The sequence below is a fragment of the Ruditapes philippinarum genome, unplaced genomic scaffold, assembly GCF_026571515.1.
Source record: "Ruditapes philippinarum isolate M1 unplaced genomic scaffold, ASM2657151v2 ctg1534_1_1_1_1, whole genome shotgun sequence".
NCBI lineage: Eukaryota > Metazoa > Mollusca > Bivalvia > Venerida > Veneridae > Ruditapes > Ruditapes philippinarum.
This window is the reverse complement of record NW_026858892.1, coordinates 48,765-63,206: the sequence shown is the minus strand read 5'-3', so window position 1 is coordinate 63,206 and position 14,442 is coordinate 48,765. Positions and strand designations below refer to the sequence as shown.

The 14,442-nt window shown below is 32.6% G+C and overlaps 1 protein-coding gene across 1 annotated transcript; it reads right to left on the bottom strand.

Annotated features, from left to right (window-relative positions):
* Positions 1 to 5,892: 5,892 nt before the first annotated feature.
* On the bottom strand, positions 5,893 to 11,543 carry LOC132754574 (uncharacterized). Its single transcript, XM_060745226.1, has 2 exons — positions 11,351 to 11,543; positions 5,893 to 8,159 (listed from the first exon to the last, which is right to left on the bottom strand). Exons 1-2 carry the CDS (start codon positions 11,378 to 11,380, stop codon positions 6,030 to 6,032), a joined length of 2,160 nt encoding a protein of 719 aa, XP_060601209.1. The 5' UTR covers positions 11,381 to 11,543; the 3' UTR covers positions 5,893 to 6,029.
* Positions 11,544 to 14,442: the final 2,899 nt, after the last annotated feature.

The window sequence follows — 14,442 nt, the reverse complement described above, 5'->3', positions numbered from 1 at the left end:
GTTTGCTATTGAAATTCAATAGTTGCTACCAAAGTCATTTGTACCTATGGAAAGTCAGCTGTTGCTACTGGAGTCACTGGTTGCTATGAAAAGCCAAGAATTGCTTTGTTAGTCACTGGATACCATGGAAAGTCAATGGTTGTATGGAAGTCACTGGTCATTATACATTGTTAAGACCAATACTGGTTCTATTGGACACAGCTGCAAAACCTATATCAGACTCGGCTAGCGTCTCGTCCAAAATAGGTTTGACGGCGGTGTATTATTCAATTCAATATTGTACTCAACATTTTACAATATATTATAATCCCATATAACATGACGTATTCGTTCACAGTCAGTGTATTGTACAATAAGCTTAATAAAAAATTATCTTGTAAGCGAAATTTCCTCAAATCGATGATCAACATCTGTGGACCTAAGCAACATAACGTTTACAAAACAACATCTGCTATTTATGTTAATAGAATTGCAGTTAAGTATTTTTTAATTATATCTTTATTTATTTCTAATTTAGCTGAGTCTTTGATCACGTACACTTACATTTAAAGTTCAATGTCGACCTTTTTTAAAATGTTCTTTAAGATATTATTTCAGAAAACAGTATACATATTTGTGTACATGTATGTGCATGTGCTTTGGTATATTTCGGTAAAGCCTAACAGACAATATTGTTTACAGTTGAAATTTTTGTGACAAAATACACATAAGGTGAAAAGAGTTCCTGTATGTAACTTCCTTTTTACGTGAGCATTTGGATATATTTCTGACATATTTCTCTGCTTTCAGTTTTTCGGTACCTTTCGTATATTCAATACACCGGTGTTCACCGTAATATTATCTTATGTAACACAATGAGTGTTAATGTACACGTCCTTGATACTTCTTATACAATGTATAGAGGTAGATTTACACAACAAATATCTTTGTTACAATAAAATCAAGGATTTGAATTCCATTACATTTAGGTAATAAGACTGAAAATTCTTTTAAAAAAAAGTCGTTTTTTAAAGAATACATGTAAAGTAGAAAATAGGCATTGCTTTAAGTGAAGAAGAACACTTCTTAATGGAGGCCAAAAAAGAAGTATGTGCCACCAACTAAAGTTTCAGGAAGTCTTTTGTCTGAGCAAAATATGGACACATTAAAGTTCCAGCATGAAAAAAGACTCACAGAGAACACGAGCAAGTCAAAATCACTAAAAAAAGTAAACCTGCAGACAAAAATATCAAACCTGCTACAGTTGCTTACTCCTCACCAAAGCCATCAACATCTGGTGTAACAAAAAGTAAAGGAGTCCCCATTGATGTACATGTATATTCATGCTCAGATGAAGGGTCTGATACAGACGAGCCAATGCTGTGTCTGTAAAGAGAGTTTTTCGCCCTAGTTAAGAGGATGTGCCTCCTTAGTAATTGTGAAATGGGGCCAATGTGATTTTTGTAGCCACTGGGTTCATTATACATATTTCAGTGAGAAGAGGCAGCACATTTAGGTGTGTGACAGTTCATTGTTACAGATAGTTTTTAACAGTTCTAAGTTAATTTTTGATATTAACAGTTGAACATTTATTTAAGTAAGTGATGTGTGTATGTAACATTTAGTGTTAATTGACAGTGTTTGACAGCACTTGACCTAATTACCGCGGAAACTGTGATATGACGTAAGAGTTTAAAATGGCTTCCTACACTTTATATTTTCAAAACATTAAATTGATGATACTGAAAAGTTTTTAAATGGAAGATTATGAATGAAAACATATGTTTAACGTATTAGACTAGAATAAAGAAGGTAAGTTGTTTTTAATTTCGCCATATAAATTTGAATAATTTTGTACTTAGTACCGCGGAAATAGAGATAAGCAGTACATGTATATCACAAACATATTCAAATTACATAACATAGAACTTGCGAGTAAAAATGTTTACTTGCAATAATGAATATCATTTTTTTATATTTTTTATATATATTACACTTTTAAGCATATTAATCACACATAGATTTTATATAGAAATAATGCAAACTTACGCTCGAACTTAAAATCCTTTTCAGACCATAAAGAGCGATCCTACAGCCAAAGAAAGTAAAATAAAGTGTTACGATGATAAAAAGGGATGTTTTTTCCTAACTTTAAATGAAGGCTAAATGACTCATATCATATTATATAATCATTTATATAAGAACAAAAAAAAACTTGTAAATTCATACTGACGCAAATGATATACATTTCAAGAAACTGTCGACGAAAATGATTTTTTTCATGTTTTTTTTTTTCATTTTCACAGTATATAATGAGGTCTATTTCCTGTTATGCAAGAAAATTTAAAGTTAAAATATATAAGCTACCAAGTAAGATTCAGTGAATGGAAGTAACTCGCGCTTATAAACGAAATACATTGTACACATTGAATTGTATAGACTCGCAAGACCTGATACAGTGATTTCGTTTATATACTGTAATTTTTGGCGATACGAAATAATGAAAATGAGTTACAGAACACCGTCTGATCCGTTACTATAGTAACAGTATGCTAAATAATATGCTTCCGGTCAGAGATCAGTTTTTTTTTAATTTCAGATATAAATATGCATGGCTTATTTTTGTTTATTCGTCTGCGAATATTTGATCCCCTAAGTCAAAATAGCATAAACTGTCGCTCAAATGACATTGATATTGCAAAACTCCCAACCCACTGTAAGGTCCTATAAAACTCAAATACGTAACAGCTTAATGATCGTGGTCCAATCTTTTTTTTTTTTTTTTTAAAAAAAGGCATAGCAGCCGTGCAATACCTGGGCACACTTCCCGCCCACTCCCTTTTTAAGGACTCTAAACCTATATAGGTTTTAGCTGTTTAGGTTTAGAGTAACACATACATGTAAAAACTAAACAGCTATAAATAACTTGACACTTTAAATTTAGTGCATGTCAGCACTTTCTATATTATGTATTCTTTATATTGAATTCATGCTGACACGAGTTAATAAGGTTAAGTTATTCTCTTACATTGTTACGTTGAAGCAACATACATATTCATACGGTTTATCAAAGTTAACGTGACCTTGTCGCGTTACGTCCTACGTCATATTGCTGAACGTTAATAAAGTATAATATTTATGTATCAATTTCTTCACAGATACAATCTCAAATATACATGTTTAAGTCATATACATGTTTAAGTCATAAAAAGTTTATTAAATCGACTATAGTTATACATACATCAGTAGAAACAGACACAATTAATATACGCCTATGTGACATACATCTACCATCATTTTGTGCGTGCAATAAAACGTCGGAAATAAGTACATGTGTAGTTATTATTTTAAAGACTCGCCACATCTAGGTCTACAACTTAATACATGTATTACCACGTATATTCACACACATATAATGCGAACAATTCCATACAACACAGCATTTATCATACTGAAATACATTAACATACTTTTTGATTAACACACTTTGTATCGTACACAATCCTACCTCGAGCTTCACACATAGTTCACATTCCATTATACCTTCCACACCAAAATATGTAGTAGTTAAACTCACCTCTATATAGCTGAGTAACAAACTAGTACATTTAAATCACCAACTATCAAAACCGCTTGATGTCCTGCTGAAACACTGAATTTCCAATAAGATATGGTAATTCAGTTTTTAAAAACCACTTTTATTCTTAAAACACTTCTGTAAACGTCACTCTAAAACACCAATATATACGTCCTAATGTTCAATACATACGAGCTATAGAATTCTTGAATGAAACTCTTGTTCTATGCACTGTAGTAAATTTTGTTTATGTCATTATAACATGCCTTGTATTCACAAAGCGCGTCGGAATTCAGGTAAAGATATCGGTATTAATGACATTGCGAATAACAACCGCAGTGGGGGTATAGTCAATAAAATATTCTCCTTTAAACCCGCTACAGGTAATCTAGGTCGAATGCTCTACGTTGCACTGACGCGATCATGTCGGTGTAAACATCACGTGAATATTTACCTGTAAAATATTTAACTTGTTCGTGACGTGGTAACAAAAATCGATAAAAAGATTGTGACCTATCTAGCTATTTTTAGACTTTGACTAAATTCCTTCAATATCATACCATTTCAAAATCTAGGACGGGAAAAAGCCTCTTACGAAATGATTATGATTAACTGCCAGTTAAAGTTAATGTTAGTATCAGATTACTAAAATAAAAAACAGAAATAAAGGACTCGTGACAGAATTCAAGAATGACGAAACAACATCATGCTCACATTTTAGCTGAATAAGCATTCTATTCTTCACATAAAATGATGAAACAATACAAAAATACAGCAGATAAAAGTTAACAACAACAACAAAGGGGCAAATTCGTTGAATTCTATTAATGATTTAATGACCAAATTATGTGGATATGTGACCTTAATTGGCATATGAGAGTATGAGAGTACATATGATATAAATACTTTATGATTACCCAATCTCAATCTATATGTGCCACTGCCACTAGGTTTAATAAAAAAGTTTAATGAAGTGCATTTTTTTACATCGAGCTTCTTTTTGAATAATGAAAGGCCCATTATGCCATAGAAATGCTTTTATTTTTATTTCTCAAAAAATATTAAATTTGTGTACTTTTATAGTATCCAAAAAGTTACCCATTTTCCAATTACTCGAACCATCTTTTTCATTTGCTGCATTTTAGCTGCTTTTCAGCAATAAGTACAAAATGAATAAGTATTTTGTATGGAAGTCAAAATACTTCTTTGTTATTTCACAAATATAGCTACTTTATGTAGGCAACAAGCATGTTATGCTTTAAAACCTTTATTTAAACATAATAAAATTCGTCTTTGTCCAATTTAAAGAACTAAAAATTTATTTGTTTCTGAGGCATAATGGGCCTTTAAACTGAAACTCCACAAAGGAAGAACTTCAAATTTCTGATTCTCATCCATTTACTAGGTGCATATTTGAAAACACGAAAGAAAAAGTAACCGAGGTCTTTTGCCATCGAACTCTGTTTTTAATGTAAATGATTTTCATGATTTATATGTACATGTATATACTCGCCTTTTTTATTTTCCAAAGCAACATTTCGCAGTGAAAGTGGTGAGCTAAATCAAGAAATTTTCTATTTCTAATAGTATTACATTTTATTTGAAATTTTTGCTTTTCCGGCCCTTTTCTTAATACTTCCATAAAGGACCTTAGTTATATAAAGAAATAAATTCGCTAACATAATGATGGATATTGCGACAATATGTAAATTTATAGCTCTGAAACACTGAAAACCAGTTTGTTCCTTGTTAAGTTTTACTTAAAGCTTTTGAAGCAAATACCTTTGTTGGTTTATCCTTTTTTCATTGAAGAAGTATATGTTGATGTAGATTATCAGAAGCGTTTACTGGCCGGATATCTCCCTTCCTATTTGAAAACAAATGTAGCATTGTATTCAAGGCAGTGAATGCAAAATAAAATCAATTATTAAAATGAATCTTTCGCTATTTTTGCTGCCTGGCTAGGTCACAGTAAGAACTGAATGTTGTTTCATCCATTTATTGTAGGGAAGTTTGTGAAAGAAAATGTATGTCGCTTAAACAATAGTTGATAAATACACTAGTACCCGACAGCCAGAATCAATGACAACCAGTCAGGTTCATTTTCTCAATACCACTGATACGTAGAAAATCATAAGTATCATACGTATTAATTAGCTTGTATATCGCATATCAAGTAAATTTGTTTACGACTGTGTGTATGAACATCTTTCGATGTATATGTAAGAACTACATCTTTAAATTTTGAACGGGAAATTTGTTCGAGGTATTTCTTAAACAATATTACAAGCGCATACATGACTTTCCTTGTAGCAAAACAAAACAAAATAATAATAAACATGGTAACATTTATGATGTACACAAATCATCTGACAGCAAAACGCTTTATGTCCAGAAACTTAAACAGTTAAATGACAAGTCTATTTATATCAATAAATTTCTCTCATTAATTCTGCTTTGATTCACATTGCGCTTATTCTTGTCTTGCAAGGAAGTAAGCAGTTGCCTTGTGTAAGATTTCTTGCGCAAGTGTTTCTTCTTCTTCATCACTGCATGACAAATATTTACCTACAACAATTTTTAACTCAAGAACAGGGTCAACACTTCGATCCGCTGTTTGTTGAAGAACACTTCTTACGCCATCTTGTCCACCAAGGGAGGCTATGATTTCTGGACCACCTCGAAACATCGAACCAATACTAAGTAAAAGGTCCATTCTTTGATTTGACTCACGACTGTTCATCGGCAGAGTTCTGCCTCCAGTGATAAAATTGTTAAGTAAACCAGCAACTGCGGCAGTTTGAGGCACATGTGCACCTGCTATTGCCTGTGTCGAATTTCCATCTTCCGCACCTCTAATAGAAATGTTTGATATTCCGTCGGATATTTGTTTTTGTCTATCTTCTTCAATGAATACTTCAAAAAGTTTATCGACTGCTTCTTTTATCGGAACATTTCCGTTTACATCTCGTGGACTTTCATTGAAACCTCTATGTATATCGATCAATGCATCTTCAAGATTGTCCAAATGTTTAATCCGTCCACCGTCCTCCTTTAGTTCAGATAGACACTGTACTTGATCTACGTCCAACAAAATCTCTACCCTCATACTACCATGATTGTCCTTGATAAATTCAAAGTCACCAATGCTATCTATTGGCTCGCAAAGTATTTGTCGAATACAGTCCTGTAGAACATCACATTCAAAATCATCTAGCTCTACAAACAAATTGCTGTTCACAAAATAATGAGGCAGTCGTTTTTGCTGAAGACACTGCATTATAAACTGCAGTACCTTCTTCACTGCTGTTATGACATTTTGTTTCCCCCATAAGAACGGATCCTCCCGTTCACAAACCCAAAAGAATGAAGTCTTCAGATAGTATGTTTTGAATTTCATTTCACTCTTGCCCAAGCCTGTATGCAGTTTCTGCAATCGTCCACTCAAATACGACTTCAGAATCAAGTAGACTTGACGTTGCGTTGTGGACAAACACTCCGCAAGTTTTAATTCTGCTAAATTGAAGGAATAGCAAAAATCTCTGCTATGGTCTGCTTTCAAAGGTGCATCTCTGGCAACTAAGTAGACATCAGTATTGAAGATTTTCTGTGCAACATCTCCAGGAGGCCAATTTGCCTTTTCTACTCTCTTTCTCCATTCAACAAGACAAGCCAATTTTCTGTCGCCTATGATTCTTAGAGCTGGAACAAAATCTCTCGTTGCCATGGCTGTATATGTAGCTTTGATCTTCTCATCCATAGTAGATACGTCTTCATAAATTTCTTTACTGTGATCACCAGATGGTACATTTATATTGTCAGGTCCTTGTTCCTGCTCCAGAGGTATTCTCTTCATTACCGAATCTAGATCGTCTGCAAATTTATTTATATTTCCGAAGTTTTCTCCTTTGCTTCCAGGCACCTTTCCTAACTTTATTACTTTTAATATTCTATGGGTTATTTTCATATCCTGTGCATTTAATTGAACGTTACGCCATCGTTCCTTCAGTTTCGAAACGACTCTCATATCCCTATCCACTTTAAGGCGCTTATTTGACCACTTTTTATTTAAAATGTCACCGTCAATTTCCAAATTTCGAAATTCTATGGCTCCAAGCCCTACCTTCATTGGTAGGCCAATTGTCGTTACTCTACTTATTGTTCCAGGCATTGTGTCCAGATTTGTGGTTACCTCTGAAAATATTGCTCTCAGAAAAGTGAAAAGTTCTGGTCGTAGTTCCCTCAGCATATCTGCTGAGAGATAACCATCAATCAACTCCCCGCAAATGTCTCGCCTGAGATTGTCTGCTCGTATCTTCACGTAACATCGCAAATCTGGCCGCTCCTCGATGTTTTCTATAGGGATTTCTAACCTTCCGGAACACATGATGAAATCCGCATCTCCATAATTTTGTGAGCGTTTTAACTTAAGCCCTTCCCCGGTACTTCCGACCAAATAAACTCTTTCTTTACAAAAACAGCTGAGAAATGCATTGATGTACTTAACATAACTCATATATCGTTTATCATTTGCTACAGGTTTTGCGTGTTCCTCAAGTCGTGCGATATAGGTTTGAAGCAGATGTGAAACTTGCGCCGCCATCTGAAAAATAAAGTTTTGTGATTACTATAATAATTATGTATTAACAGCATTTTTATGAAACGGCATGCAAGAAATTGATTGATGTAAACAATTTTGTTTTGGTTCTGATTCACTAAAATGACATGGACCTATATTGTTACGGGTATGCATGTATATTGTAGTTGTTCGGCCTATGCCATACGAAACGGCGGCATTTGAAGGCCATATCGCCTTCCGAAAATAGTCACCACGTTTTAAGTACGTTTATGCTCAATAAACATGTGAAGTCTTAACTAGAACAAAATTGTCTGAATGCGCTTCGTATCCCTACCAATATTCTTGATAGCAGTTGGCGTGGACAGGCAGAAAAAGGAATAACTTCTGTGTCATATCATTTACAAAAAAAATTTGTCTCTGGTTAAAAAGTCAATATTGTACACAAATAGTATTAAAATCTTGGTCGAAAGCATTAATAGCAAAATAACCTGAGATTTCCCGGCTCATTTAATTGAGTCTGTACAAACAGGGTAATGAAAAAGTGCAATACCTCTCATGACCCCTAGCTCCGGCAAGAGCGGTTATCAATTTTCAACACCTAAAAGTGCTGGATTCAATGATCATAAAGGACCAGAAAAATATAACAAAACATTTTGATTTAGAACAGATATCAATAACCTTTGATTAATAATAATAATAATAATAATAATAATAATAATAATAATAAAGTCTTTATTTAACGAGAGAACTCATTTGAACAAACATATCAATCTTCCATGAGGCCCTCAACAAGGAACAATATAAATTTAACATATTCAAACTATTAAAATACATAAATGTAAAAACATACAGGAGATTATCAATTTGTATACATCAATGCGTGATAAAACCTCAAGTATAAGGTTTTAAAATGGTTAACAGATGTAGCAGACTTAATATAATCAGGAAGGCCGTTCCAAATACATGTACAAGATCCAGAATAAACAAAAGACTTACGAAATTGTTCAGAATTTGGTCTAGGGGTATAAAGTTGAAAATCAGATGATGAACGCAAAATGCTAGTATGAACATCTGACGATAAAATGAAATTATTCAATAAATAGGAAGGCGCCTGATTATTCATTATAGCTTTTTTGAAAAACAACCCTCTGTGAAAAGGTCATCCAGCGGAGTTCAGAAAAAAACTCAGCAGATGGAGTGTCATAATCTTTGTCTTGTGCCCAGTCACTGAATTTTCTTAAAGCAAACAAAACAGTGAAATCAAAAAATGGCGTAACTTTTAAAAACTTGAATTCAGAGGTGTCAACCTGATTAGATTAGCTTACTTAAGCTGGTGCTAGATGGCGTGGAATCCCAACAGAAAACCCAACACGGCAAAATTGACAATGTTGCAGGCTCGGTTTGATTGAGTCTGAAGGTACTGGAATGTGCAAGTTACCGTCCACGTCCCTAGCACCGGCTTAAGCAGAATTCAACATTGAACACGAAAATAATGAAATTTTGAATTTAGAACCATCCACAGATGTGTTCATATGGCGGTTATCTTAAAACCTTCAATGCGACTCTCATGAAAAGCGGCATATGGTCCCAAAGTAAACCAATGTGTGTGCCCTAAACGAGAAAACAATGGGCGAAACTAAATAAAATAGAATTTTGAAAGGTCATCTGAGGTTATGAAGCCTGCATATCAGAGATGAGATGTCAAAAGACAAATTTAAAAAACAGGCAACATATCATAAGGATGAAAAATACAGTATTTAAGTAGGAATACTGGAACCACCTAAGATGAAAAATGCAAAATAGAAGAAACTAAAAATACCACATAACATGTATACACAACAAAAATGTCGTGCTGGACGATCTCCAAGGATCGAAAATATAACATCTTTGATTAAATGTACAGCGAGACTGACTATTATACTACTTTAAACTACTTTGATTTTAAAATGTCAATCCTAGGCGCTTGACCTTCCATTGCCAACATACACACGCTAGGTACTCAACAATACAACAGAACCATAAGAAAGATTTTTTTCACGGTTAAATTTATTAAAATTATAACTCAGTGCTGATATAATTATCTTGTCCTTCGGGATCATTGATTCCAATACATGTTGTGTTAAGAATTGAATTCCACTTTTAAAGCCGGTGCTAGGGGACATACGAAACGTTGAACAATTCAACAGGGAACAGATTCAATAAAGCTGAGTCTGCAATCTTCAACTATTTGTTGATATTTGTGATATATAAATAATTATAAAAGAAAGAAAAAAGAAAGAAAAAAGTTGGTCTTTCAGAGGTTTGAACCCACGGTCCTAAGTTTGAATGCAGTTAACAATAATTCTAGCCTATTTGAATACTCTTCAAAGCGATGGTAATGCATTAGGATGGTATCTAGTTTCATTGTATTACGCCGCTTTTGAACTGAATGACAGGTAAACTATCTATATATTAACACAATTTACACGGGCCTGTTGTAAGAAATATTTCATAGTACCCAAGAAATTACAATGTCTGTCATTTAAGACACGAATAAAACAACGATATTAAAAGAAAACACGGCATAATCTGAGGTATCGATATGAATTAACATTTTTTATTAACGTTCAGTATTTTGGACATGTAAGTGATATTTGTCAGCTTATTTTATTTTAGGAACACATAAACGGTGATAAAATAGTAACTTTTTAAGCACATATGATTTTCTGCACATGAATATGGCCTAGACAAATCCACTATTCTGCACATGAATATGACCTAGATGAATCCACTCTTCTGCACATGAATATGACCTAGATGAATCTACTCTTCTGCACATGAATATGGCCTAGATGAATCCACTCTTTTGCACATAAATACTGTCAAGATGAATCCACCCTTTTTTACATGATTATGAATTTAGATGAATCCACCCTTCTACACATGAGTATGGTCTAGATGAATCCACCCGCCTGCACATGAATATGATCGAGATGAATCCACCCGTCTGCACATGAATATGACCGAGATGAATCCACCAATAAAAAACTTTCAGATTGTCGTACAGTATTCAATCCATTACATTTAGGACTGTGTTTATCCTTAACGGATCCATATTATAGGTCTATACTACATACTTGCCATCAAATAACACATTACTCACAACAGACGTATTCTTAACATTGTAAGAAAATTTAACTTTAAACTTATTTAAAAAAACAAACAATGTAACAAACCTTTAATCTATCCAAAGTGCTGTCTGTCATACATGATTTTATATGTTTTATGTGCCATTGGAATTAAACTGTTATATGAGTCTGTGGACATAGATTATATACTTTATATAATAAAGTTTTATGTTAATAAGTTTTATTTATGAATCATCCGTACTTTAATCTTTGTATCATATATACTTCCTGCCTTCACAATGTCACTTTGTATACATGGTAAGATACGGAGTAAGGTTAATGTACATCCTCGAGATTAGAGAACGCTGCTGTAGGCCAAAATGATAATTCATAGTATGTACATGTTGTATACCAGTTTGTTTAGAAATTCTGTATACATATTATGTTATCTTTTTGGTTTTTACTTTAGATATTTCAATACAATCGTTTATTAATTTTGCTCATATATGTCTTTTATGTAATAGTAGTTTTATGTTCCGCTAGAAAAAACAACACAAATAGGCTTGATGGTGTGTGTATCTGGGGGTGTTACTTAACAACATACTGTTTTTGTTAATACTGTTGTTGAACATTTTCTATCACTACATAAGTACTTACATGTACATTATGCCTGTTCATACATGATATGACAGACCTGCTTATTATAATGAAATTATAAGTGATTATGTAAATATATACTCTTGCTCTGATTATACATGTATGTATTTATATACATGTATGTATTTATAATACCTTGTCGTTAGAAACAAAACTTAAATGATCCAATTTTATTTTGATATACTCTTGGTCATATTTATAACAAAATTTTCTGTCTCATGCATGTAAAACAAACTTGCTACTATCTTATTATCATATCAAATGCATCCTAAGGCATTGGTCATTAACATATTTTTTTATTATTTCGACATGACTGTTTGGTATCTTAAAGAATATGAGTGTCAATGACTTATAGCAAAAGTAATTTTGTGCCGTTGGTAATATGCATCGTCCATTTCTTGTCTTTTTTTCGTTTTCGGACAAGACTGGTTTTCTTTATGAATAAACTTGGAAACTTTACATAACACTATATATACATATGCTTGCAATATTGTAATATTCACTGTATTTTTTTTGTATAATATCTCTTGTTGATAAGCTAATTTATTAGTGTTAAGAAATTATTGTACATGTTGTATTTTTGTATATATTGTATGTTCTGCTCTTCATAATTGGAGGAAATAAAAGAATGTAGTCTAAAAATAGAAACATAATACTGATAATACTCAACAAAATGAAGAGAAAAAAACACACTAAGTCACACACATTATTATCATAAAATGTAAAAACGTTGTGCCCAAAATGATCTGACACATACATATGAATCAACATCTTTAAAAAATATTTAAAATATTTAAAAAAAAAACAAGTATCTTTAAAGAAAGATACTCGGCCGAAGTAAAACTGGTTAGTTCTTAGTTTAGATGAAGTATTGTATCTGAAAAGTTTACACCACTGAATTATAGTAAAAGTTGGCACACGCCGGTATATAACCAAAATAGACAAGTGTTATAAAAATAAGTTTACAAATTAATAAGAAGCCAAAACGTAAATTGGATATTTCAATAAACATACGCCTGTATTGATTTGTGTGATGCAAAAATAAAATAAGAAAAAATAAAAAAAGTATCCCGTCTGAGACCCGAACACAAGGCCATCATTCTACTTCAATACCACTAGGTGATCTGAATAAAGTAATACAAAATATCTGTATTGTTTTGAATTTGGAATAATCGCATTTATCATATATGTCAACATCATTGGTGAGTTTTCAGCTTTGTGTCTGGCGATCGTGCATTTATTTCCTTTTAACTCTTCGTTGTTGCTTGTTGTTGTTGTTGTTGTTTTACCTGAATATGAAAGGCTCAGGTGAACGCGCTTTCGCTTATTCGAATAGGATTACTTGATAAAGGCAAAGAAGAATTTTTTTAAATAGATCATATAACTGTCTTTAACTTTGCACTTTTAGAGATAATCGTATTTGAAACAAAAACACAAAAACAGTTGAGGAGCCACCATCCTTCGTTTTTAATTTCTGCCCCTGAAATCGAGTTTTTTTCTACTCTTTTTAGGTCATTTTCAAAATGAAAATAACCCGAAAATGCGACAATCAACGCTTTATTTGATTCAATATTTGATTTTGTTCCTTTATTCCTCATCATGGTGCAAACTTTGCTGAAATATTCATCATATTATATTTTAAAGTTGTTTATGCGAAATGATTGAAAATTTCTCCGAGTTATGTCCCTTTCTGAAGATTTACTCATTGAAAGAAGCATAAAAAATATCTTTTGGAGTGAATGTGAATTGTTTTATACTTCGTATAATTGAAAAAAAGGTAACAATAAATTTTCAAATGTCTTTCAAATTAAAAGGGGAATCTAAACTACGTGCATTGGAGATTTGTTGTTGTTGTTTTTGTGTTGTTGTTGTTTTTTTGTTTTTTTGTGTTTTGTTTTGCGAATAAAAAACAACCAAAACTAGTTGTTGATTGAATTTCTAAAATTACTGTGTAAATATATTCTTGAAAATAAAAATGACGTCATATGCTTATTTGCTTTATCTAACTTGCCATTCGTAATCATATGCTAATACTAAAATATGCGTGGGGGCGTGGGTAGCGGGGGCAGTGAGAATAAGAGATGCTGCATTATTTGTTGTCTCTCTGTGAAAAAAAACAACAACAAATCAAGCCGAAACTGCGATTGTCTCTAATCAAGTTTTTTTTTCGATGAACTCTGGGGATTTCCTTTTTTAATTTTTTTTCTTCTACCAACAATACTGAAGAAATGTCTTAAAACAAATTCAAGGTCCATTGTGAAAACTAATTCAAGGTCCATTGTGAATACTTTAATTAATCTGTTATTTCTCATATTGGTGTGATGGTGTCATACAACATAGATGATATTGAATGAGTGTAGGTTCAATACTAAATTTATTGAACAAATTGAATAAAATCATATGCGAGCCTCTGGCGAGCATAATATTGTTTTATTCAACGAGTTCAATAAATTTAGAATTGAATCTACACGAATATAATATTCTATTTATCACATATATAAAATAAGAACGGTAAACTGTTATCAAGAGTTATTTTTCTTTGA

What these genes read in the sequence shown, in the direction of transcription:
- LOC132754574 (XM_060745226.1), bottom strand. Translation starts at nt 11,380, where the DNA reads ATGACAGACAGCACTTTGGATAGATTAAAG. An exon ending in GCACTTTGGATAGATTAAAG is followed by an intron (nt 8,160 to 11,350) that starts GTTTGTTACATT and finishes TTTATTTTTCAG; the next exon opens with ATGGCGGCGCAAGTTTCACA.